Below are 25,663 nucleotides of genomic sequence, written 5' to 3' on the forward strand. Positions count from 1 at the left end.
AGGACCCACTCACTGATCTGTTGTGATCTCGGTCCACCCTCCGTAAAACTCCTGCAAGCGGGCTCCCATCAGAACCGGGGGAAGGACCAGCAGTGAGTAATTGGGCTGGATGAGCGGAGGAAGAGCCACTGGCAGAGTCCTGACCCCCCCCCCAAGCAGGCACCTCGAAAGAACTTCACATGCTGAAAGAAGCGACCTCTGGAAGGAAAAGGGGCCGATCCCTGGCTAGGGCAGTACCTACGAAAATCACAAAAATATTCCCGGATCAGCCATAAAAAAAGGTCCTCATCCCAAGACACCTGCAGCTGCTTGGACGATGGCGGGGGAGACTGAACGGAGGCGGAAATCACAGGAGACTGAACAGGGGCAGCTGTGGAAGGCAAAGACCCCCCCCCCCCCAGAAGTCCAAGATAGCCCCATAGAAAAAGCAGGACCCCCAGCTGCCTGTAAATAAGCCTTGTACATGGCTAAAACAAAATCAGGGTAGAAAATTCCCAGCAGCACCACAGAACTCCCTGCTGATGCAGAAGAAACAGATAGGTCTTGTTCCCATCTCTCTAAAACAGGAGGAAGGTCGCCTGAAGTCATAGGCAAAATGGCAACGCTTTCTGCCAAAACCGAAGGTCCACCGAAAAACTCTCCCAAACACAGAGGCAACAACGAGGCCTGACTAGACTTCACTGCAAAATCAGAGCCGCACGCAGCAGCCGTTGCCACAAGGGAATCCCCAGCGCCCTCTGCAATCAAAGCTACATCTCCGCTGGCAATTGAGGAGATCCTGGCATGAGCAGCAGTGGAAGTCATGCAATTACCAGCGCTCCCCGCCGAGCAGTGCATGCACAAAGGGAAATCTTGCATGCCAACACCTGTTCCCCCTTGATGTGGCTAGAACACTTTGCACACTAGCCGGCACCGCTTGGAGCGCACACAAAGCACTCTTCATCTGCTTTTAAAAGTGTTTATATCGTACGCGCAAAAACGCCGATTAAACATGGCTGCCTCAGGCTCTTATTTTCTCGTCTGTAGTATGCTTTTCTCTGGGGTTTTTCCTTTTTTTCCAATCTCACAGCCCACAATTGCAAAGATTAATAGAGCAGACCCCACTGGCTCTCTAAACTGTAGGCTGTGCCTAAAGGAGGTCAGGCGTACTGCTGAGGCTCCTCTACACTGGAGGAGGTGAGGGAAAGGACTTGACCCTTTCAAGTGTGGCACCCCCGAGAGGGTCCCCCAAGCTCTGTTCAGACACAGAAAGGTTACTAACCAGATCCAACAGGCCCTAAATAACCAAAGGAAAGGCTGCACAGGCTTACCACCTCCACTTGCTGGAGACTGAGAATAGACTGTAGATCAGGGGTGTCAAAGTCCCTCCTCGAGGGCCGTAATCCAGTAGGGTTTTCAGGATTTCCCCAATGAATATGCATTGAAAGCAGTGCATGCACATAGATCTCATGCATATTCATTGGGGAAATCCTGAAAACCCGACTGGATTCCGGCCCTCGAGGACCGACTTTGACACCTGTGCTGTAGATAGACTGCACAGCCCATTTGTACTACTGCCAAAAGTCATTGACTGTCTCCACCTGGTGGCAGAGGAGCGTAAACCCATCCGTTCTGTGCTGGTCTGGAAGGATGCTAAACAACAATTGTTACTACTACTACTATTTATCACTTATATAGTGCTTAAAAGCTTATGCAGCGCTGTACATTTTGACATTTAATAGACGGTCCCCACTCAGTTGAGTTTATTGCATTTGGACCTAGGTTCTTACCTGAATAATCTTCATTCTGTTAATATACACAGAAGTCTGTACATTAGGTCATTATTTCTCAACTTGGTCCTGGAGTATCCCTTTGTCAGTCAGGTTTTCAGAATATCCACAATGAATATACTGTACATGAAATACATTTGCTTATACATTTGAAATACATTAGCTTTAGCGTAAGCCGCAAACACAGGTGGCTTTTTTTGCTTGAAAAAGAGTCAAAATGACTCCCTCCAAATGGATTCACATGCTGTAAGACCAAAGTGCTCCGGGTTCTCCACAGGAACTGGTCCCTGACTGAGAAGCTCCAGATGAACCGGTAGCTTAATGCATCTATCTCACTGAAGACACACTAAATCCGTTATACCAAGGAGTACCAGAATCACAAGTTCTGGGTGATTTGCGATTCTGCAGAAGACCCAGCCCACCATGGACCACAGTGAACACACATATAGAAGCCTCTCTTCTGGCCAGGGCTGAGCCAACACATCCAATTCTGTGCTTCCTGGTTCGTCTCTATAGAAGCAATTCATCTTTGCATTCTTGGTTGAAGCTATCAAGTCCATTGTCGGTTTTCTCCAGCGTTGTACAATGAGGTTGAACAAACTTTGGGACAGAGAACATTCTCCTGGGTCTAGAGTCTGCTAGCTGAGAAAGTCAGTTTGTACATTTTCCACTCCCATTACGTGGACTGCAGAGAGTGCCTAAAGATGAACTTCCACCCACTTGAACAACATCTGGACCTCCAGACATAATGGGTCACTTCTATTGCCTCCCTGTCTGTTCACGTAAGCTACAGCAGTGACATTGTCGGAGAACACTGACTGCCTTTCTTTCCAGATACTTCAACACCCTCAACACTACATGAATGGCTCATAGTTCAAGATGATTTACAGGAGAATCCATTGGTTCTGTACCGGATGTGTGCCACAATGCGACCCCCAGCCAAACAGGCTGACATTGATTGTTAGTGTCACCCATGAGGCAATTTGGAAAGGCAGAGCCTTTGGAGCCACAAGTGCAAACTGTTCGCTTCCCCTGTCCAGGGAAGCTGCAGCTGGAGCGAATGTCATTGTGGGGATCACCTGGAGAGCAGGAAATCCTGGAGGGAGCGCATATGCACTCTTACCCAGGGGACTATTTCCAGGGTGGCTGCCATCGAGCCCAACACCTGGAGGTAATGCCAAGCCATGGGATTCAGCATCACTAAGAGCTCTGAAATTTGCTTTCTGAGTTTCTGTCTGCGTGGCTCTGGGAGGAAGTTCCAGCCTGTCTCCATTTTGAAGCAGTCTCCCAAATACTCCAAGCACTGGGTCGGCTCTAGATGACTCTTCTTTAAGTTGCCAGATCCTGTAGGAGATTCACAACTTGTCGCATTGCCTGCTTGCCCTCTGGCCTTGATAGAGCTCTGATCAGCCAATCATCCAGGTATGGGTGTACTTGTATACCCACCCTGTGGAGGTGAGCTGCAACCACCACCATCACCTTGGTGAAGGTAGGTGGGGTCATTGCTATCCCAAAAGGTAGAACCAAAAACTAGAAATGCCTTTGAAGGACATGGAATCTCAAATATTTCTCGTGGTCCAGGAAGATGGTAATATGAAGGTATGCCTCCGTCATATCTAGGGAGGCTATGAATTCTCCTAGACCCACCGATACAATGACTGATTATAATAAAAACTGGACAGAGCAGATTAGAACACACCTTCTCAGTTTGCTTGCAGAAAGAAAAACTGAAGAGGGCACTATACTCCAAACTGGTGAAGGAGGCGGAACTGAAAGATGTGATTCACATCCTTCTGCAACAGTTTGAGCATGGATAATCACCTAATATACAGACTCCTGTGTTTATGTAACAGAATGGGGCTTAGTGGGCTGTGGAAAAACAAAATTTATAAGTGCCAAAAAAGCATGATTATTTCCAAGCTCGATTATTGTAATTCTTTATTTAACGGTGTCTGCCAAAAAGACATCCGATGTCTACAATTAATACTAAACACTGCCATAAAAATTATAACGAACAAGAAGAAATTTGATCACGTTACCCCCTTGTTAAAGGGTGCACACTGGTTACCAATCCCTCATCGAATAACATATAAAATTACTTTAATTTCCTTTAAAACCATGAACCACCAAAGAACCTGCCTTCATTTATAAGCTCCTTATCCCTCATGATCCTTTGAGAACCTCAAGATCAGCATCTCAGCACCTTCTTCACGTCCCATCTTTAAAAATCATTAGTACCCATAGGGCTTCTTCATTTGCAACTGTAGCCCCTATAATTTGGAACTCTTTACCGTCGCACTTAAGATCTGAGGAAAATTTAGATAAATTTAAGGGAAACTTTAAATTTCCTCTTTAAAGACGCATATGAATGCTAATCGATCTCTGGGTCCACCACACTCCAGTGTTCCCTCTAAGCTGCGCTGGCGTGCGCTGGCGCACAAAATATTACATCCAGCGCACAAGTTTCACGTCACAGCGCACGGCGGGCAGGGCGGCGAGAGGAGAATCGGGCGAGTTGGCTCATAACTTGCTGGCGCCCGATATTTGTAGCGCACAGCGAAAAAAATTTTGCTCACAACACCCGCCCGCTTAGAGGGAGCACTGCTACTGACTTCTGTAGTAATCACATTCAACATTGATATGATTTCTCCTATTACCCTCTTGTTTTTAACCTTAATTGTACTCTTCTTTTTAAATTTATATTTCCCCCTACTATCCTTTGTTTTCATGTAAGTTACGTCTTGTCATTAACAAGTATGTTAATTGTTCCCCCATTTTAATTTTTTAATTGTTAAACACTTAGAATTTTGATTAGCGTTAAATCAAATTTTAATACAACTTGAAAATAAAAAGGGAGAAAGAGGGAACAGTGGCAGAGCAAAGAACTGAACTCTGTAAATTGCAATGATGAATACACAGATACGCAAGCTTTGGGGACAAACTGTGAACACACATCCACAATGCTCTGTGTTTCAAACAGGGCTGAGCTGGTCTCGCATGATAGCGGCAAGCTGGAAGACATGCACATGTACGGCAGGACACTTCAAAATACTTCAGGAATACGCTGGGAAATGCTTACTGAGCTGGGCTCTGTTGGATGACATTACCCATCAGTAAGAATATTGAAATCCTGCTTGTTCTTAGAGAAGTGCAAAATTCTACAAACTTGAAAAACTAGGCAAACTTTCTCACACAGGCTCCATTGGATATTGTCACCTCTTTGTGAGGGCAATCAATTCCTCACGACCATAGATAAAACCCTGTATGTTAGGAGGAAAGAGATCTGCCTACATCTTAGTTTACCTCGCCTGGAGAAGTACTCACGAGAGTACCTGCCGGAAAGTGCAAATTGTGGGGGAATGTCACCCAGAAGCTCGATGATATGAGCAATATGATCTGAAAGACAGAAATGGAGATACACCATCAACTTTTGAAAGATGAGGCATTAATTTATAAACACACATATCATCATCTGGAGACTGAAGTTTCACTTTCTGCTGCCCATGGAAGAAATGAAATGTGTCAGAGTCCAAAAGCCCTTCTTATTGACAGAACACACATAAAAATTACCCCTCTCTCACCCAAACTAGGAATGGAAAAAATTGTTCAGTTCTTTGGGGCTGATCACAGTATATTCAAGCAGTGTCTGCTCTTAAGTGACTATCATTTTGGGACCCACCTCCATAGCGTAAACACCTGCTAACTAAAACCAGAAACCTAAATCTGAAATTTATTCTACTATAATGAACACCATGGTACCATTGTTCATGTGTATCATTACCTTCATCCCGAGTGTAATCCTCTCCTGAGTGTGGCTCAAACAAGTAATCCCCTGTTGCTAGTTCAAAAGCCTATAGATAAGGGGAGAAAATTCAGATGGGGTAAAGGAGAGAAAGCTAAAACATCCATCTATTCTTTAGATTACTAGATACAAAGGATCTCAATGATAGCTCATGCTTTTGTTTTGGTGGCATAAGAGTTGGGGGTAGGGGCAGACTGCAGGCAGAGCCAAGTTTGGTACTCTCCTTAAGAGGGCAATTCTGCCTCTTCCTTGTCCTAGATGGAGAAAGGAGAAATTAAGTTCTTACCTGCTAATTTTCTTTCTGTTAGCTTCAAGGTATAGTCCATGTGAATGGGTTTTATGCCTCACTGCTACCAGCAGGGAGAGACTGAGCACAAATTTGTATATCAGGCTGGAATCTCCCTAGCAACTCAGTCTGCCGAATAGCCAAGCAGAACCTAGGAAAGACTTCAACTGAAAACAGTATAACACACTCCAAACAGGAGTGGAAAAAACAACAATTACTTATAAACTACTGTTGGAACATGTGTAGAACTTGATCCTGGTATAGAAAACATCCCCACAGCTCACCAGCTGAGCCATAGCTGCTGTTCTTAGTTCTCCCCGGCCCTAGAAAAATTCTAGAACCCGCAGAAAAACCAAAATCTGCACGCGAGCAAAACAAAAACCCGCAATCACCACACAAAGACAGATAGGGTGGGGGACTATACCGGTCTACAAGCTAACAGAAAGAAAATTAGCAGGTAAGAACCTAATCTCTCCTTCTGTATCGCTTGGTAGACCGGTATAGTCCTTACGAATGGGACATATCAAAGCAGTGCCCATTAGGGGTAGGACCCCCGAAGGGTCAACATCAGAACACATTCATTGAATACTGCAACCCGACGCACTTGAACATCCACACGGTAGTGTCTTACAAAGGAATGCAGAGAAGACCAAACTGCAGCCTTGCAAATATCCACTGGAGGCACCAGAGAAGATTCATCCCAAGAAGCTGCCTGACCCCTAGTGGAATGAGCCTTAAGAAATTCTGGAACAGGTTTCTTCTTCAGAAGATAAGCGGAAGCAATAGTCTCCTTGAGCTAGCGTGCAATAGCAGCCTTAGAAGCGCCATCCCCCTTACGAGGACCCACTAGAATGACAAAGAGATGATCTGATTTCCTGATCTCCTGAGTCCTCTGCACATAAGAGCAAAGAACCCGACTGACATCCAACTTGCGCAGCTGTCTCTGCTTGGAAGAGCCCTCTGGGCTACCCAACACTGGGAGGACCACTGCCTGATTAACATGAAAAGGAGAAACTACATTTGGCAGAAAGGAAGGAACAGGTCTCAAGACAACCCGTTCCCTAAAAAACTCCAAAAAGGGAGTCCTACAAGTGAAAGCCTGCAGCTCAGAAACATGTCTAGCTGAAGTAATAGCCACCAAGAAGACCGCTTTAAGAGAAGTCGCCCAACGGTTCAAAAGGAGGGCGCACTAGAACTGACAGAACTAGATTCAGATCCCAAGATGGAACAGAGGGTCATACGGGAGGCTTGAGCAACTTGGCCGCCTGCAAGAAGCAAATCACATCAGGAATGGCAGTCAAACGCTGACCTTTCAATAACCCGCTAAAGGCTGACAAGGCCGCAAGCTGAACCCGGAGAGAAGACCAAGTCAGTCCCCTATCCATGCCATCCTGCAAGAACTCTAAGATGTTAGGCAGGGAAGCGCGAAAAGAGACTACTCCACATGCATCACATCACTCCTCAAATAGATGCCAAACCCTCACATAAGCCCGAGAGGTGGAAAGCCTCCCGGACCCCAAGAGAGTTGAGATCACTTTATCTGAATACCCTTTCTTACCTAGGCAACCCCTTTCAAGAGCAAAAACAAAAGGGACCCAGATCGATCATTGGAATGGGACCCTGAGTTAGAAGGTTGTCCAAGAGAGGCAGAGGAAGAGGATCCGCCACCAGATCCACATACCATGGTCATCGAGGCCAATCTGGAGCCACCAGAACCAAGAGGCCCGGATAGTGAATTATGCAGAGAAGAACTCTGCCCACTAATGGCCATGGAGGGAACACATACAACAGCCTCTCTGTTGGCCATGGTTGAACCAGAGCATCCAGGCCCTCGGCCTGAACGTCTCTGCAACGACTGTGTTTTGGCGTTGACACTTGTGGCCATCAGGTTCATGAGGGGCTGACCCCAAGACTGCACTATCAACTGAAAAGGCACCGAGCTGAGACACCACTCTCCGGGAACTAGCATGTGACGACTAAGGAAGTCCACTTGAACCTTCTCCACTCTGGCTATGTGGGAAGCTGATATTTCTTGAAGGTGCGACTCCACCCAGACCATGAGCAGAGTCACCTCCTGTGCCACCAAAATGATCCTGGTACCCCCCTGATGATTGACATAGGCCACCGCCGTGGCATTGTCCGACAGAACACTGACTGACTTGCCCATCAGAAAAGACTGGAAGGCTAGCAATGCCAGATGGATGGCTCTGGTCTCCAAGACACTGATCAACCAAGAAGCCTCCTCCGTGGACCAGGTGCCCTGAGCTGTGACCTAGACACTGAGCTCTCCAACCGAAAAGACTGGCATCCTTGAGCAGCACTGTCCACTGCAGCTGATCCAGACTCGCCCCTTGTACAAGATGGGGGGTCTGGAGTCACCAATGAAGACTGCCCCGAGCTAAGCCTGGAAGCGGAACAGGGTGATCCAGACTGCCTCTGAGGCAACCACCTCCGAAGAAGAGCATACTGAAAAGGACACATGGGGGCCCACGACCACCTCACTACATCAAGGAAAGCCACCATCAACCCCAAGACTTGGAGGAAATCCTGCACCCGAGGACACCGGGATGCCATAAGCAGGCGAATCTGAGATTGCAGTTTGCTTACCCGGGCCTCCGGAAGGAAGACTTTCCCCAAGGTGTTGAACAGCACACCTAGATACTCCAGGCGCTGAGAGGGAGACAGCCGACTCTTGGCAAGGTTGACTACCCATCCCAACGACTGCAGAAACTTCATCACCCGAGCCGTGACCTGGGTGCTCTCCTGTAATGACTTCACTTGAATCAATCAGTTGTCCAGGTAGGGATGAACTAGAATGTCCTCTTTGCGCAATGCTGCCATCAACTTGGTGAACGTCCGCAGAGCCTTGGCCAGACCAAAGGGAAGTGCACAGAACTGATAATGTTGCCCCAAGATCACAAAGCACAAGGCCCAAATAGGAATATGCAAGTAGGCCTTCAGATCTAGAGAGGTCAGAAACTCCCCCGGCTAAACTGCAAGAATCACAGACCGAAGAGTTTCCATGTGGAAGGAAGGCATGTGAAGAGCCCTGTTGACCCCCTTCAAATCCAGGATGGGCCGAAAGGTCCCTTCTTTCTTTGGCACCACAAAGTAAATCAAGTACCAACCTGTGTCCCGCTCTCGCAGGGGGAACTGGAACCACCGCGTGGAGATCCAACAATCTTTGAAGGGTCTGGCAATAGGCCTGCTGCTTCCACGCCACCTGCGAGGGAGAAGCGAGAAAATGATCTGGCAAGGAACAGGCAAACTCCAGAGCACAACCGTCCCTAATCACCTCCAGAACCCACGGATCGGACGTGATGTCTGCCCACTTTGAATAAAAATCCCTCAGCCGGGTGCTCACCGGAACCAAGACGGGCACTAGCAAGGAGTCATTGGGCAGGACGGGCGGCAGGGGACCTGGCGGGGGCACTACCCGCCGAAAGGACTGCAACCCCCACGAAAGGACTGCATGCGCTGGAAGAATCTGCCTCTAGAGAGCCCAGGGGAATTGAAAAGAGGCAGCCCCTCGACCAGGGCAGAAACAGCGGAAATCACGCCCATGAGCAGCCCCACCTCGAGCCAGCGGCCTATCCTCAGGCAAATGAGGCACTTTAGAATCAGTGAAAGTCTAAACCAACCTGTCCAGGTCCTCACCAAACAAGAAATATCCTTTAAAAGGAAACTTTATCAACTTAGCCGACCAAGCGCGAAGCCACAAGGTATGGCGAGCTGCCACTGCAAACACCAACAACTTGGCAGAAGCTCGCAAGAAGTCATACATGGCATCTGAAAAATAAGAAGCACCCAATTCAATCTTTACCACCTCGCACTTGAGCAATTCCCAATCCTCAGTTTTACAGTCAAGGACATGCTCGGCCCAGCGAAAACACACCCGAGCCACCAGCCCACCACACATCGCTGCTTAGACCGCCAGAGCTGTCACATCAAAACTCTATGCACAGGCCAGCCGCGAGTACCTCACGTCTAGAGCACAATGGGCATTTTTTCCCTTTAAAAGTGCTCATTGTGCTGAAAACCACCCTAGCTGAAAGAAAAATGCCGGTTAGATGAGAAAATACAGTAAAAAGGCAATTTTAAAGGGAAATGAGCTCTTTAGACTGGCACACCTCAGGATTTTGTCTTTTTTTTTTTTTTTTTTTTTAAACAGAACAGATTCCACAGCTCTTAAAGCTGGAGGGCTGACCAACCAGGGGGCCAGGCCACTGGCTGAGGCACCTCTATAAAAATATGGGGAAATGGAGGAAGGTGAGGGGAGGGACCCAGCATGAGATCTGCCGGGTTTAACACCCCCGAGGTCAGATGGATCCCCAAACAGGACCTGTCCAAGCTCTATCTGGCACAAAAAGGGAACTCAGGAGTTCAAAACAGAATTCCAACAGTACCTGCTAAGGAGACTGAGACAGACTGAGTTGCTAGGAATATTCTAGCCTGAAATACAAGTTTGTGCTCAGTCTCCACCTGTTGGTAACAGTGAGGCATATAACCCATTCGTAAGGACTATACCAGTCTACCAAGTGATACAGAATTAGATCTTATTTGCTAATTTTCTTTCCTTTAGTCTCTCTATATTACTCTAGACACATGGGTTTAAGCACTTCTATGTTTATGTTTATTAGGACTTGATATGCCGCCTTCCAAACAAAAACCAAAATGATTTATAACCAGAACACAAAAAAAAATTTCTAGAAAAATGAAAAGAACTACAAATTAATAATAGGACAGTTAAGGAGAGAAAGTATGGGAGAAGTATATACAGTATCAAGGAGAAGAATGTCAGAACAGAAGTGGCTGTCAAGCCACTAAACAGAACTTGCCCACACAGCCAGGCTCCACTCCTCGCCCCTTCAGAAAAATCAAAATAAAAAGGTAGCCTTTAGAGCAGTCCTAAATCTCAGACTTTATTCATCTTATATCTGGAAAGAGATAACAACAGAGATTTCACCAGTTGCAATCTGCAGCTGCAACTTGATTTACGTAGGTAAGACCAAGTGTACTTTTAATAAAAGAATTAGAGCACATGAAAGCAATTAGGAGAGGAGTTGCTAACAAGTCTATGGTGCAGCAGGTTATTAAGAGAAAAATGAAGGCATAAGTCTTATCTACTCTGCCTAACCATGTCATCTGCTATTCCCTCCTCAGAGATCCAATGTACTTGTACTAAGTTTTCTTGACACACTTTTTTTTTGTCTCTACCACCACCATCTGGAAGCCATCCACCCTTTACATGAAAAATATTTTCTGAGGTTACTTTCGTGTATATCCTCTTTCACCTTCATTTTATGCCCTCCATGCTAGAGTTTACTTTCAACTGAGACTCGCCTCTTGTGCATTTATGCCACATAGGTATTTAAATGTCTCTAGCATATCTCCCCCTCTCCCGCCTTTCCTCAAAAGTATACATATTGAGATCTTTAAGTCTGACCCCATATGTTTTATGACAAAGACCACTGACCATTTTAGTAGTTGTCCTTTGGACCAACTCCATCTTGTTTATATCTTTTTGAAAATGTGATGTCTAGAATTGTACACAATATTCTAAACAAGGTCTCACCAGAGTCTTATACAGTATAGAGGCATCAATACCTTCTTTTTCCTACTGGCCATTCCTCTCCCTAATCACCCAAGCATCCTTCTAGCTTTCACCATTATCTTTTCAACCTGTTTGGCCACTTTAAGATCATCATGTCCTGCTCCTCTTTTGTGCCTAAAACTTCTTTACCCCCTAAACTACCATTCCCTTCAGTTTTTCCAGCCCAAATGCATGAACCATGCATTTCTTAGCATTAAATAATAGCTGCCAAATTCTGGATCATTTTTCAGGCTTCACTAATTCCTTCCTCATGTTATCAACACCATTAGAAGTGTCTACTCTATTACAGATTTTGATGATATCTGCAAAAAGGCAAATCTTACCAGACAGCCCTTCACCAATATCATTTACAAAAATCTTTAAAAAAACAGGCTCAAGAACTGAACCTTGCAGCACACCACTGGTAACATCTCTTTCCTCAGAGCAATCTCTATTGACCAATTTATTTATTTGTTCAATTTTCTATACCATTCTCCCTAGGGAGCTCAGAACAGTTTACATGAATTTATTCAGGAACTCGGGCATTTTTCCCTGCCTGTCCCGGTGGGCTCACAATCTAATGTACCTGGGGCAATGGAGGATTAAGTGACTTGCCCAAGGTCACAAGGAGCAACATGGATTTGAACCAACAACCTCAGGGTGCTGAGGTTATAGCTTTAACCATTGCGCCACACACTCCCTGCCAATACCCTCTGTCGCCTTACACTCAACTAGTCCTTGATCCAGTTTGTCACTTTTGGGCCCATATTGAGAGCACTTTTGTTTATTAGATGCAGGTGTGGAACAGTGTTAAAGGTTTTGCAAAAATCCAAATGCAACACATCTAGCACTCTCCCTTAATCCAACAGTGATCACCCAGTCAAAGAAATTGATCAAATAAAGGCCATTTATTTGAGGACTTCCAGTTTGTTTGTTTTTTTGCAATATTCATACCACAGACCTTATAGAGAGGGGGAGAAATTCATAGACTCATTTATAGGCTGAGGAAAGACTCATCTATAGATTTAACACCATGGTTCTATATGGACTTAAAAAACAGGACTTCTCTGAATTTTTATGAGCTATGCCTGTTTCAGTTTCATTTTATTAACTTTGGTTTTTATCTGTACCTATTTTTATCAGCTGTTTTGGTATTTTTGCTTGGGTTAATGTTATTTTTTTAAAATTGCCATTCTGTTTTATTCTCAGTATAGCTTTTGAAGTTTCTTTCAGGAGATGTGTATGTTCTTCTCTGATTTACATTTTTACAGCACTGATTTTAAGACCCTTTCTAGTTGTACTTTATGGCTGCTCTTCATCTTTGAGATGGTTTTGAAAAATGGATTATATTATATTGTTAAAAGGCATGGACTTTTAAACCCACATTTGAAATCAATATCTCCACATCTGGAAGCTTTCTAAGTTTTCTTCAGTTTATCCAGCATCTAAGATATTTTAAGAAGGATTAAGATGATAATCAATATATTCCTTGATGTTTTAAGCAGTATTCAAGGAATTACAGTGAACCCAGAGGTCTATTCTGCGTATACAAAAAGGAAGTGACATCACAAATTTGTATTAAATATTTTCTTAGCTTTTATGAAGACCAAAATGTTGCATTTTTCAGTAATTTTGACTTGACAGTCCACAGGAACATCTCAGCACTTGGTTTTACAATTTTGAAAAATTTTTAAAATTTCTATCCACTTGGGCCCTGATTCTCCAAAGTGCGTCCCGATTTTAGGCAGCTGTAGGCATCCTACAGCTGTCTAATCAGCCAATCGGGATGCACGTTTTTTAAAAAAATGCTCCCCAGGCAGGCCGTCTATATTGAAGGCGCCTCCGGGAGCCTAGGGAGGCCCGCAAGACACCTAAGCTCGCCTAAGGGCCTTAAGTGGGCCTTAGGCGAACCTAGGCGGTCCTACGCGTCTCCCTAGTAGAGGAAGAGACGCTTAAAATGTAGGCCAGCAAAATGCTGGTCTACATTGTAAGTAGACGCGGCCGCTATACTTATGGCAGCAAGGGATCTCCCTGCTGCAATAAGTATAGCGGCCACGGTTGCAGCCACCTGTCCCATCGCCGACAGGAGGATGCCCAAACCTCCTGCTGGAACCCCCCTCCCCCCAAACTGGTATTTGGCAGGAGGATGCCCAATCCTCCTGCCGGAAAGCCCGACGACCCCTCCCTCCCCCAACTAACCTTTACATGTTGGTCGGCTGGACGGGTCTTGCTGCCGTCCAGCCGACGGGCCCGCCTCGTGGAAATGAGACGGGCCCACCTCTTCCTGGCCCATCCCCGTTAAATCTAAGGCCTGATTGGCCCAGGCTCTAGAAGCCTGGACCAATCATGCCTTAGGCATAGCGGGTCTGCCCATCCCCACTAATCCTAAGACCTGATTGGCCCAGGCTTCTAGAGCCTGGGCCAATCAGGCCTTAGATTTAGCGGGGATGGGCCGGGAAGGGGCGGGCCCGTCTCATTTTCACGAGGCGGGCCTGTCGGCTGGATGGCAGCAAGACCCGTCCAGCCGACCAACATGTAAAGGTTAGTTGGGGGAGGGAGGTTAGTTTTGGGGGGGGTCGTCGGGCTTTCCGGCAGGAGGATTGGGCATCCTCCTGCCCGCGATTACCAGTTTGGGGGGGAGGGAGGTTCCAGGGGGGGTTCAGGCAGGAGGATTGGAGATCCCTTGCTGCCATAAGTATAGCAGCCGCGTCTAATTTAACCTGATTCTCAAACCGGCGTCTGTACCATGGAAGCCGGTTACACAATCGGGGTTTAGTGTAGGACCGATTCTGTATAGGACACCTCTCCTGGGCATCCTATACAGAATCAGGGCCTTGATGTCTACAAGCAGTACTGCAGTGTGTCTCAAAATGTTTTTAAAAGCACACCAGCTTTTTGCAGCCTTCTTACAATGTGATTTCTGGAACAATGTAAGGGTTCTCAAGCAGTTTTATAAACTTTAGAAGTGTTTCTTTAGATGTTTATGCAAACTTGAAGCCCTCGGGAGCAATAAGGTAGGATTTCCTATCAAGGTTGTTGGATTCACTATACTGCATAAGAACATAAGAATTGCCATACTGGGGACAGACCAAAGATCAATCAAGCCCATTATCCTGTTTCCAAGAGTGGCCAATCAAAGTCCCAAGTATCTAGCTAGATCCCAATTAGTAAAACAGATTTTATGTTGCTTATCCTAAGAATAAGCAGTGGATTTACCCAAGCCATCTCAATAATGGCCTATGGACTTCTCTTTCAGGAAATTATCCAAACCTTTTTTAAACCACACATTTCCCCGCAATGAATTCCAGAGTTTAATTGTGTTTAGAAATATTTTCTCCAATTTGTTTTAAATCTTCCTCTACACTGGGTAATTATACTTGCTCTAAATCTTGGTTCATGAGGGGTTAATGACACAAAAGTTTGTAACCTGGAACATAGGGGGCATACACTCGCCGATAAAGCACTACAAAATTTTGAGAATGTTGCATAGAGGGAGGATTATGGTGGCTTTCCTTCAAGAAACTCACCTGGGGGTGTCTGAACATAGTAAGTTAGCTCGTTGGTGGGTGCAGTATTACTGTGAATCTCCCGCACCTGAACGGAAAGGAGGAGTGCTTATTCTTATAAAAAAGGGATTTAGAGGGAAGATATGTGTTAGTACATGTCACTTTGGATGGGTGGAGCAAGTGCTCTGTAACCTATACTTTGGATAAACATTTCTACGCTAAGTTGGTGAAAGATCTCCAAGATTTTGATGATAAACCTTTGCTTCTTGGGGGAGATTTTAATGAAGTCTTTGATTCTACCATTTGATAGGTCACATCACTCTGAGGGGTATATCAGGAGATCTCCATATGTTGAGTGCGGCTCTGGACTTGGTGGATTTGTGGTCTACTCTACATCCACTGGATCATGATTATACGCACTGATTGAGAGCTCACTCCACCATGTCGAGAATCGATTATTAGCTGGTGTCTCGCTCCTATTTCACCAAAGTGAAGGGATCCACTATTGGTTCCACTGAAGTATCAGAGCAAACCTGGGTGGAGGTTCTTTTACAATTTGGCACTTCTCAATGCAATTATATAAAGACCCGCAGTTTCATGCTTTCCTGGGGCAAAAATGGAAGGACTACTTTGAATTTAATCACCAGCATGTTATCGACCCAATTCTTTACTGGGAAACTACGAAGGTGGTCCTTCGCGGGGAGAAACTTATTTAAGCCATCAAAAGAAAATTAGTGAAAAAGAACTTCACAGGCTAGAATGGCTAGTTACTACTCTTAGGCGCCGGTATGGAAGGCATGGAACTCTCTATTTTAAAACTCATCTTTTGGAGAGCCAACAAACTTTGACTAAATTAATCCACCAGGCTGCAGATAAATTTTCCATTGTTATAAATACCGCTTTTATAAATTTGCTAATAAAAACAGTAAACTGTAAACAGTAAACTGTAGCTAAGCCATATATCGGTCGAGCAAAATAACAGCACAGCGGGATAGTGCAAATCGATTGGTGAATGAGGATAAAGCTGATGGACAGCTCAGATGGGTAGAGAGGAGAGTTCTACAAGTTGCTTTGGACACCCTTAGCAGCCACCTTTAATGCTATGATCATTCAGGACTCCATGCCCCCCTCACTTATGGAGGCTAGAATCATAGAGCTTTAGAAACCTGGTAAGAATCCAGAATCCTACAGACTGATTTCCTTGCTCAATTTTGAAAGGAAAACAACAAAACAGAAAAAAAATGTATTTATAAAAAAAAAACAACAACAACCCTTATTGTATACATTTGAATATAAACCGACCTGAATTTAAACTAAGGTAAATCAAATGGCATATCTCCAGTTGCACTGGTGGCAAAAATACTCAATGCCTTAACCCCTTGTCAACACCAGACTTCAAACAAATATAGCTAAATAGGGGAACATTTTTCTCCAATTCCTCCATTTTTATTGTTTTTCATATAAACTGAGGTAATCCTTTTTCCCCCCTCAAAAAGAAGGAAAAAAGGTTGAATCGAATATAAACTGGGAATTAATATTCAAATGCAGTGCCTTGCCTTGCCCTCCCCTGTCAGTCTCTGCACCCAGCCCCCTTCCCTCCTGATACCTTGCAGGCCTCCACCGGGCCTCCTGTAAGTCCAGGTGGTCCAGCGGTGGGCCGGGATAGTAGAGATCGCTCCCACCTCCTGTCCCAGATGATTCTAAAAATTTTTACCTCCCTCCCAGCTCCCACATGTACCTTTAGAATCCCTGGTAGCCCAGTGGTGAATCAAGGCAGGAGCGACCTTCCTTTGCTCCTGACCGTGCAGAGCCGCTAGTTAATGTGTGGAAGCCAATCAGCTAGCAGCTCTGCATGGGCAGCTAGCTCGTGGCAGCTACCTCGCTATCTGACTCATGGCATCCAATCAGCTAGGAGCTCTGCCCGTGCAGGAGCGTTCTTTTGCTCCTGCCCGTGCAGAGCTACTAGCTGTCCCACGAGAACTCGCAGCAGCCAATCAGCTAGTGGCAGGAGTGAAGGAAGGTCGCGCCTGCTGCTGTTCACAGCTGGACTATCCAGGATTCTAAAGGTATGTATCACTGAAACAAGGCTCTCAGGTGGTGAAGAACCTTACTTAGCTTTTGCCTGTTCTCCAGATTTTACATTCCATTGCAAACATCGTATGGGTAGAAGAGGGGGAGGGGTCGCTATAGTTCATTGCTTAAATTCTGCATTTGACTTAGAATTTTCTTCCAACCAAAGCCCCCTTGAATTCCTCCAATTCAAATTCAAAATTAATGTGGTGTATGATTGTTTACTTTTTATAACTTCCACCAACTCCCTCCCAAGACAGGATCACATTACTACAATCCACAATTTTGACTTCTGTACCTCTTCCAATAACCCAATAATTCTTGGCGACTTTAATATCCACTTTGATGACTCTAATAATGTAAGCACCATCGATATGAAGACTTTCTTTAATGACCTCAATTTATTTCCACTAATATCGTCACCTACCCATGAAGCAGGCCATACCCTTTGACTTGGTTTTGGTATCTAATACAGCAGTATTCAACTTCTCACCGATTTCAAATACTCCGGTAACTTGGTCAGATCATTTTTTGCTTACTGTTTCTCTTTATTGGTCTACCGGTACTTCTCACCCAAACTCTAAACGAATAAGTTTCAGAGATTACTCAAAGTTGGATTCTCCTACCATTGCTTCTAACTTTACTTTTCACAATGATATTACTTTGAATTCTAACATTGATGATCTTCTATCAGTATGGAATGATTCTGCTCTTACATTTTTAAATAAATTTGCTCCTTTTCAAACCCAGCTTATCTCCCATCGTCGCCAAAAGAATCTGTGATTTTCCTCTGAGCTACTACTAATCAAAAAGCAACTCCGCTTATTGGAGCGGAAATGGAGGCATAGTAAATCTTTCCTTGATTTAAAAAATTATAAGGAACATGCATCCTATTATAAATCAAAAATAGTCAAGGCTAAATCTTTTTACTACTCTAAAAAGATTTCTACTGCAAAAAACCACATTAACATTATACAAGATTGTCCGTTTGCTGACCACAGATCACTTAACCGTCTTGAATTCTTATAACTTCCTTCTGCTCAATCTTTGGCAGATCATTTCACTAACAAAATCCAGAAAATTTGTGCCTCATTTCAACCAGCTACTCAACCAATCCCTTCTACCTATTCTAACTTGGATTCTCAACCTTCTTACTCATCTATTTCAAAATGTTCTGATTTCAGAATTCCCACACTTTCTGAGATTCAGAGAATCATTAATTCGATGAATATAAAAGGTACCAGTACAGATCTCATCCCTCCATTTATTCTCAAACAATGCTTTGCCACTTTTGGACCATACATATTAGACTTAGTTTCCACTAGTCTTATCACAAGTTCTATACCAAAACCTTGGAAAGAAGCCATCATTCACCCATCCATCAAAGACTTTAAAGTTAGCGCTGCTGATAATGCAAATTATCGCCCAATCTCCAATATCCCCTTCCTAGCTAAGATTACTGAGAAGGTGGTCTAACCAAATTTCTGATTTTGTGGAAAACACCAATGCCTTGCACCCAAATCAAACTGGATTCAGAAAACATCATTCTACCGAACTTTCCCTCATTGGTCTTCTTAGTAATATCACTTATTACTTGGACCATTATAACTCAGTCATTCTCATCTCTCTAGATTTGTCCTCAGCCTTTGATACAATCGATCACCATTTACTCATTCATTAATTACAGGAAATAGGAATATCAGACCAAATACTAAAATGGTTTATTTCATGTTTTAAAGATCGTTCTTCAGAAGTATCATTTAAGGACACTGGGAGGGGCGTGGCTTGGAAGTGCAGCCGGATGGTCGGGTGAGAGAGCAGCTCCACAGTAATCCTATATAATAAAACGCTAGCTGCGCATGCGCACTTCTGCCTGCATGCTTCCGTGATCCGTAGGTCCGTTGCAGGCAGGAGAGCGGATGCGCGGTTAGGGCCCACACTGGAGCGCTGTGGCCGACCCAGGATCGTGGGAGGATGCACCGCGCAAAGTGCTGCACACGTACTGGAGGGGGACGGACATACCAGTTCTGCACATACCGGCACAAACCTCCCTCCAGCGTTGGCAGCCGCAGCACGCTAAACAGGCTGCTTCGGGCTTTCTCCTGCAGTTGAGTCCCTCTGCTGCGTCACTGATGATGTCATCAATGACGCGACAGAGGGACTCAACGGCAGAAGAAAGCCGCGAAGCAGCCTGTTTAGCGTGCTGCGGCTGCCAATGCTGGAGGGAGGTTTGATATTAAAGTCATCTTGCTGGGAGGGTCGCAGAGTCAGCGGGGGTTGGGCTGGGAGGGGAGAGAAGCGTCTGCCTTGGGTGCTTCAGGCAGCAGCAGCGTTTACAATTCGCTGCTGTTGCTGGCTTCAGGCCTTCCTCTCTGGCCGGTCCTGCCTACTTCCTGTTTTCATGAAGACAGGACCAACCAGAGAGAAAGACCTGAAGCCAGCAACAGCAATGAATTATGAATGCTGCTGCTGACCAATGAAGTAGTTAAATGAGGAAAGGGAGCAGAGGGGAAGAGAATGACTTGGAGGGAAGGAGGAAAGTATGCCAGACCAAGGGAAAAGGAAGGAGGAGATGAAGAGAGGCCATATGGAACAGAGAGAGAGAGGGCGGACACTGGATGGAAAGAGAAGAGAGGGGCAAGACAGAGGGTGAACAGTAGATGGAAGGGGTAGAGAGAGGGAGACACACCAAATGGAAGTGTGGAGGACAGGGGGAGCAGACGTTGGAAGGAAGTGGGGAGGCGAAAGAAAAAAGGCCACATGCAGGATTGAGGGAAGAGGATAGAGTTAGAAATAAAGATAGACAGACAGGGGGCCAGGGAAAGACACAGACAGAAAGGAGAGAGAGACAAATTAAAAAAAACAAAACAAAACAGACAGACATCTACTCTAGCACCCGTTAATGTAACGGGCTAAAACACTAGTAGGCTTAATAAAAGAGTAAATAAGCTACAAAAGTTAGTTCCACCAGTTATATTTATGATTTCTGAGCTTAATATGGCATCGGGTAAACAGCAGAAAGGAGACATGCCTGGTACAAGTTAAGGTAATGCAAAAAGATATAAGCCAGAGCCGGCAACTCCCACGAAAGTGCCGCTGCCAAAAGAAGACAGCAGTGATATTTTATCAGAGCTCAGACAAATCAAAGATATTGTCTCTAACAACTCACAAAAACTTCAAGAGGTTAAAGATGAGGTAGCAAACCTCACGAAAAGGGTGGAACTTATTGATCTCAAATTGGATCAACTGGAGAAAAGAACGGAGGCAAATGAGAAAGAGATACAGCAATACAAAGTGGACAGGAAAATAATAGATACTCTGACGAGAGACCTGGAAGACTGTATTAATAGAGGGAAAAGAAATAACTTGAGAATAATCGGGATACCAGAGAAGTGGAAAAAAATGACCTGATTTCCTTCCTAGAAAACTTTTTTTTCAAAGATCCTGCCTCTTACAACGAGATTTCCACTTGAATTTGAAAGGGCTCACAAAAACAACAGGGGCCACATCCTTTAATTTTTAAACTTTTGAGACATCAACAAGTTATGGAAATTATCCGACTAGCAAAAGAAAATAAAAATCTAAAGTGCCAAGATTCAAAAATACATATTGTGCCTGACTGCTTAGACTACTGCATATAAAAGGAAAAAACTGTTGGAGATACGTCCAAAACTAAGATCTCTTGGTTTTAGATATGGACTGATGTACCCTGCTATAATGAGGGTAACATATGCTAATAAAACTTTGAAGATCCTGTAAAATCACAGGAATTTCTGGAGAATTGTGAACAACTGATGTCTTTACAGAGGTTAATATCAAACATCTATTTTTATTATTATGGAGGTTGTTCTGGAAGAAGAGTTGATTAATGATTATTTTCATTGCTTTTGGCTTTTCTCTATATTTTTTTTACTTAAAGTTATCTATATGTAATGATATCATTTGACAAATGGAATCATTTTTGAATCAACTGTTATTGAAGCAAGCTAAAAGAAGATGAGATTCTCTTTAGAATGCCTCCACTAGAATGTTCAGGCTATATGCAAATAACTCTTGAGACATGGAATATAGGAAAGAAGATGGATTCATCATTCTATTTCTGAATAAGAAACACAGTAAAGAATTGTAGCAATGGATATGATGCCAATGCAAACAGTCATGATGTAAAAGGTTACTCGGGGGCAGTAGGAAGCTGGGAGGGGGAGACTTATGTTAAGGACCCATGCGGTTTGTTCTATGTCTCCGTCACCTACCTAAGTGTGGCCTACGCTATGTTATCCTGCAGCACATCCTCCTGCTTAAATACGCCGGCACTGTCTGGTGTCCATTCTATGCTGTTGTGTTAACTTCATTGTCTTCATACTTCTGGCTTGCCACATATGGGCTGCTTTTCTTATCCAGGCACGATCCCCCTTACTGACACTGACATTGATTTCTCAGACCTAAGAAGCGGTACGCAGCGCAAGAATGACCAGGGGTATGATTGGGCGGTCTGAAATCGCTGTGAAACCTACCGGCCTTCATGAGCTTAACACTGTCATATCTGTCACTGTTGTGTCCGTCGAATGGATCATCACTGCCACCGGATAAATAATTGTGCTGGAGAAATAAACCAAAAATATTTCATAAAGTTCCTTTTCTATACAAGAGTTATGGTCAAATGGAAGAAGCAGGAACTACATATCCCAGGATGCAATGAGAATGAAAAACTAGGTCACTTGACAGCTCCAAAGGTTAGACAGCTGAACAGCCGGTGTTTATTTGCTGAAGTTAAAGGCTCAATGAGATGCTGCAAGGCTTGACTGAATCTCCAGCAACTTTGAGAAACTTTATAGAAAAAGAAAATACCACCATTTTTTTCAAGAACAAAATATGATTAAGAATATGAGTCTGGATTCAGATAAAATGAAAATTAGTTCAAAGACGGTGTGAACTTAAGAATTCAAAATGATATCTGACTGGAAAATAAGAATAATTCAATGTGAATTTTACTGGCAGATAGAAGTTAACAAACCTCTTATAGAAAGATTCAGTAAGATGTATGAACATCATCCGCGTTATCTGAATGACTTGGTAAAAGCTCAGAAGATATATTCTGTACAGTGTTTCCAGTACAGGTCGGATTTCTAGAAATAGTTTGAAAGCACTCCTTCTAACTTCCTGTTGAAGATAACTAGTTTCTATATTCTTTATAAAAAGTTTTAACCCTTTTTGTTTCTGTGACTTAAATATTGTCTACTGCGGTAGGATTAGCAGTTATTTCAGAATCTTGTATACTGAGAGCTTCTAGTGGAAATAGGAAGGCCAAAGTTCAATGTATCTATGATGCTGCAAACAGTTTATTGCTTCTAACAGATGAAATGATAGCAGTGTACAGTGTCTTTAGAACTGATTCAGATTGGCTGATAAAAGAAAAGGAAAATCAAAACGACAAAGTGCAGATTACATTTTTAATATTGCTAGATGGGTTTCAAGATGCTTGGTATAATCTGATTTATGATATATGTAACAGATGTATTAAAAGAGTTATAGAGTACAGAATAAGAAGATTTTAATAAGATTGAAAAGAACTTGGAAATTATAATTAATCTCTCAATAGAGCATGAGTCTCTGCAGGAAGGTATATTGGATGCAGCTCGAGAAGCAGAGGATTTATATTTTACTATTATAAGATTAAACGGTAAGTAGACACAGGAATATATATAAAGGGAAAGGTTAAAGATTTTGATTTTATTTTGATAAGCATATCAGTTGATGGTTATGATATACTGAATTGAAAAGTAAAACATTAAATAGAGAAGTTCAAAAAGATATAAGGTTAAGTAGTTATGTAATTGAGATATTTTAAATTGAATTACATATTCAAGGGGTGCTGGTAAATATATAATATGTTTAACAACACAAGGGAATTAAGTTCATATGATAATTTATATATTTGAGATTATATTGGAAATTTGCAAAATTTTATTTTAAATATGAGTTTAGTATTGTATTATACTCAGAATTATATTATAACATCTATTGTGATTTTATAATATGAATAGCATTTTAAAGATATGTTTTGTGTAGATGCATAAACTAGTATCTTGAAAATATTATATATAATTTATTATTAATATTGAAATAATTGGATAGCTTATGATAATTAATATTAAGATTAATTAATTTTGCATGTAAGGAGTTTCTTGTCAACTGGTCTCACATGTGCGTTTCCAAGTTCTCATAATTAATTGGGGAGGGATGGGGAGGGGTGGGAGGAGATATGGGGAAATGGGATTAAGGGAGCTGAGGGATTTTATTTCAGATGATAATTTTGGGGAAAATGAATATTTATTGAACACTCATTATAATTTGAATTATTAGATGATATTGTTACATTTTATATAAAATATAATGGATTTTAAATTTTTTCATTAAATGTTAATGGCCTCAACCATCCGATTAAAAGAAAAAAAACACTATTATTTTTAAAACAACAGAATGCGGATATTTGCTATATCCAAGAGACTAATTTGTCTGCTATAGAGTCTAAAAAATTAGAGATTGGGTAAAGCATTGTTTTTTTGCCCCTGCTGTTGGAAAGAAGGCTGGAGTACCGTATTTTCACGCAAATAACACGCACCCGTATAAAACGCGCACACGTGTATAGCGCGCAGAAATCACGATGATAAGCACAAAAACTTTGGTATAACGCGCTCACGATTATACCGCGCATGCTGCCCGACTCTCCGTTCACCCCCCTGACTTCCGTGCACTGCCCCGCCTCTCCGTGCGCTGTCCCGACTCTCCGTTCACCCCCCTGACTTCCGTGCACTGCCCCGCCTCTCCGTGCGCTGTCCCGACTCTCCGTTCACCCCCCCCTGACTTCCATGCACTGCCCTGACTTTCCGTGCGCTGTCCCGACTCTCCGTTCACCCCCCCCTGACTTCCGTGCACTGCCCTGACTTTCCGTGCGCTGTCCCGACTCTCCGTTCACCCCCCTGACTTCCGTGCACTGCCCCGCCTCTCCGTGCGCTGTCCCGACTCTCCGTTCACCCCCCCCGACGTCCGATTCATCCCCCCCCCCCGGCAGGACCATTCGCACCCCCACCCCGAAGGACCGCCGACTCCCCGACAATATCGGGCCAGGAGGGAGCCCAAACCCTCCTGGCCACGGCGACCCCCTACCCCCACCCCGCACTACATTACGGGCAGGAGGGATCCCAGGCCCTCCTGCCCTCGACGCAAACCCCCCTCCCCCCCAACGACCGCCCCCCCCAAGAACCTCCGACCGCTCCCCCAGCCGACCCGCGACCCCCCTGGCGACCCCCACGACCCCCCCACCCCCCTTCCCCGTACCTTTGGAAGTTGGCCGGACAGACGGGAGCCAAACCCGCCTGTCCGGCAGGCAGCCAACGAAGGAATGAGGCCGGATTGGCCCATCCGTCCTAAAGCTCCGCCTACTGGTGGGGCCTAAGGCGCGTGGGCCAATCAGAATAGGCCCTGGAGCCTTAGGTCCCACCTGGGGGCGCGGCCTGAGGCACATGGGCCCAACCCGACCATGTGCCTCAGGCCGCGCCCCCAGGTGGGACCTAAGGCTCCAGGGCCTATTCTGATTGGCCCACGCGCCTTAGGCCCCACCAGTAGGCGGAGCTTTAGGACGGATGGGCCAATCCGGCCTCATTCCTTCGTTGGCTGCCTGCCGGACAGGCGGGTTTGGCTCCCGTCTGTCCGGCCAACTTCCAAAGGTACGGGGAAGGGGGGTGGGGGGGTCGTGGGGGTCGGCCAGGGGGGTCGCGGGTCGGCTGGGGGGGCGGTCGGAGGTTCTTGGGGGGGACGGTCGTTGGGGGGGAGGGGGGTTTGCGTCGAGGGCAGGAGGGCCTGGGATCCCTCCTGCCCGTAATGTAGTGCGGGGTGGGGTTAGGGGGTCGCCGTGGCCAGGAGGGTTTGGGCTCCCTTCTGGCCCGATATTGTCGGGAAGTCGGCGGTCCTTCGGGGTGGGGGTGCGAGTGGTCCTGCCGGGGGGGGGGGGATGTATCGGACGTCGGGGAGTCGGCCGGGCAAGAGGGCTTGGGCTCCCTCTTGCTCCGATCGTGGATGCGGGTGCGGGTGGGAGCGCGTGCGAGTGGTCGTTCGGGGTGGGGGTGCGAGTGGTCCTGCTGGGGGGGTGAATCGGGCGTCGGGCGGGGTGGGAACTATGTTTGAAAACTTTCGTATACCGCGCTCACGCATATAACGCGCGAGGGGTATGCGCGGTAGGTAAAAACGCGTATAACGCGCGCGTTATATGCGTGAAAATACGGTAGCTATTTTAGTAAATAAGAAATGTACTGCATTATTTAAATTGGCTGCTTCAGATCCTTTAGGAAGATGGGTACATGTAGACATGAGCATGGGAAATACTACGATGGCGCTCTTCAATGTATACGCTCCTAATTCGAACCAAAATGAATTTTTCAAGACTCTACAACAACTGGTATTACCACTGGCTGCTTCTAATTTAATAGTGGCTGGGGACTTTAATGCTGTTATGGATCCTTTGATGGATAAAAAACCTATTAGAATTATGAAATCATTAGGACTAGATAATTTTGCACAGTCTTGTGACTTGAAGGATATATGGCAAATACTTCATTTTGATGGTCGGGAATTTTCTTT

The 25,663-nt window shown here is 44.8% G+C and overlaps 1 protein-coding gene across 6 annotated transcripts in view; it reads right to left on the minus strand.

Annotated features, from left to right (window-relative positions):
• SRPK3 (SRSF protein kinase 3) overlaps positions 1–25,663 on the minus strand; it is a 229,943-nt gene that overhangs the window by 11,226 nt on the left and 193,054 nt on the right. For 4 of the 6 annotated variants that reach the window (XM_033920857.1, XM_033920880.1, XM_033920848.1 and 1 more), the window contains 2 exons: positions 5,551–5,620; positions 5,073–5,165 (listed from right to left, as the gene is read on the minus strand). In XM_033920857.1, coding sequence (XP_033776748.1) covers positions 5,073–5,165; positions 5,551–5,620 — 163 coding nt within the window. Of the gene's footprint in view, positions 1–5,072; positions 5,166–5,550; positions 5,621–8,985; positions 9,081–9,134; positions 9,647–25,663 lie in introns of those variants that run through there. The other 2 variants (XR_004537004.1, XM_033920870.1) reach the window with 2 other exon arrangements.

This window comes from Geotrypetes seraphini, chromosome 1 (assembly GCF_902459505.1).
Source record: "Geotrypetes seraphini chromosome 1, aGeoSer1.1, whole genome shotgun sequence".
Lineage (NCBI taxonomy): Eukaryota > Metazoa > Chordata > Amphibia > Gymnophiona > Dermophiidae > Geotrypetes > Geotrypetes seraphini.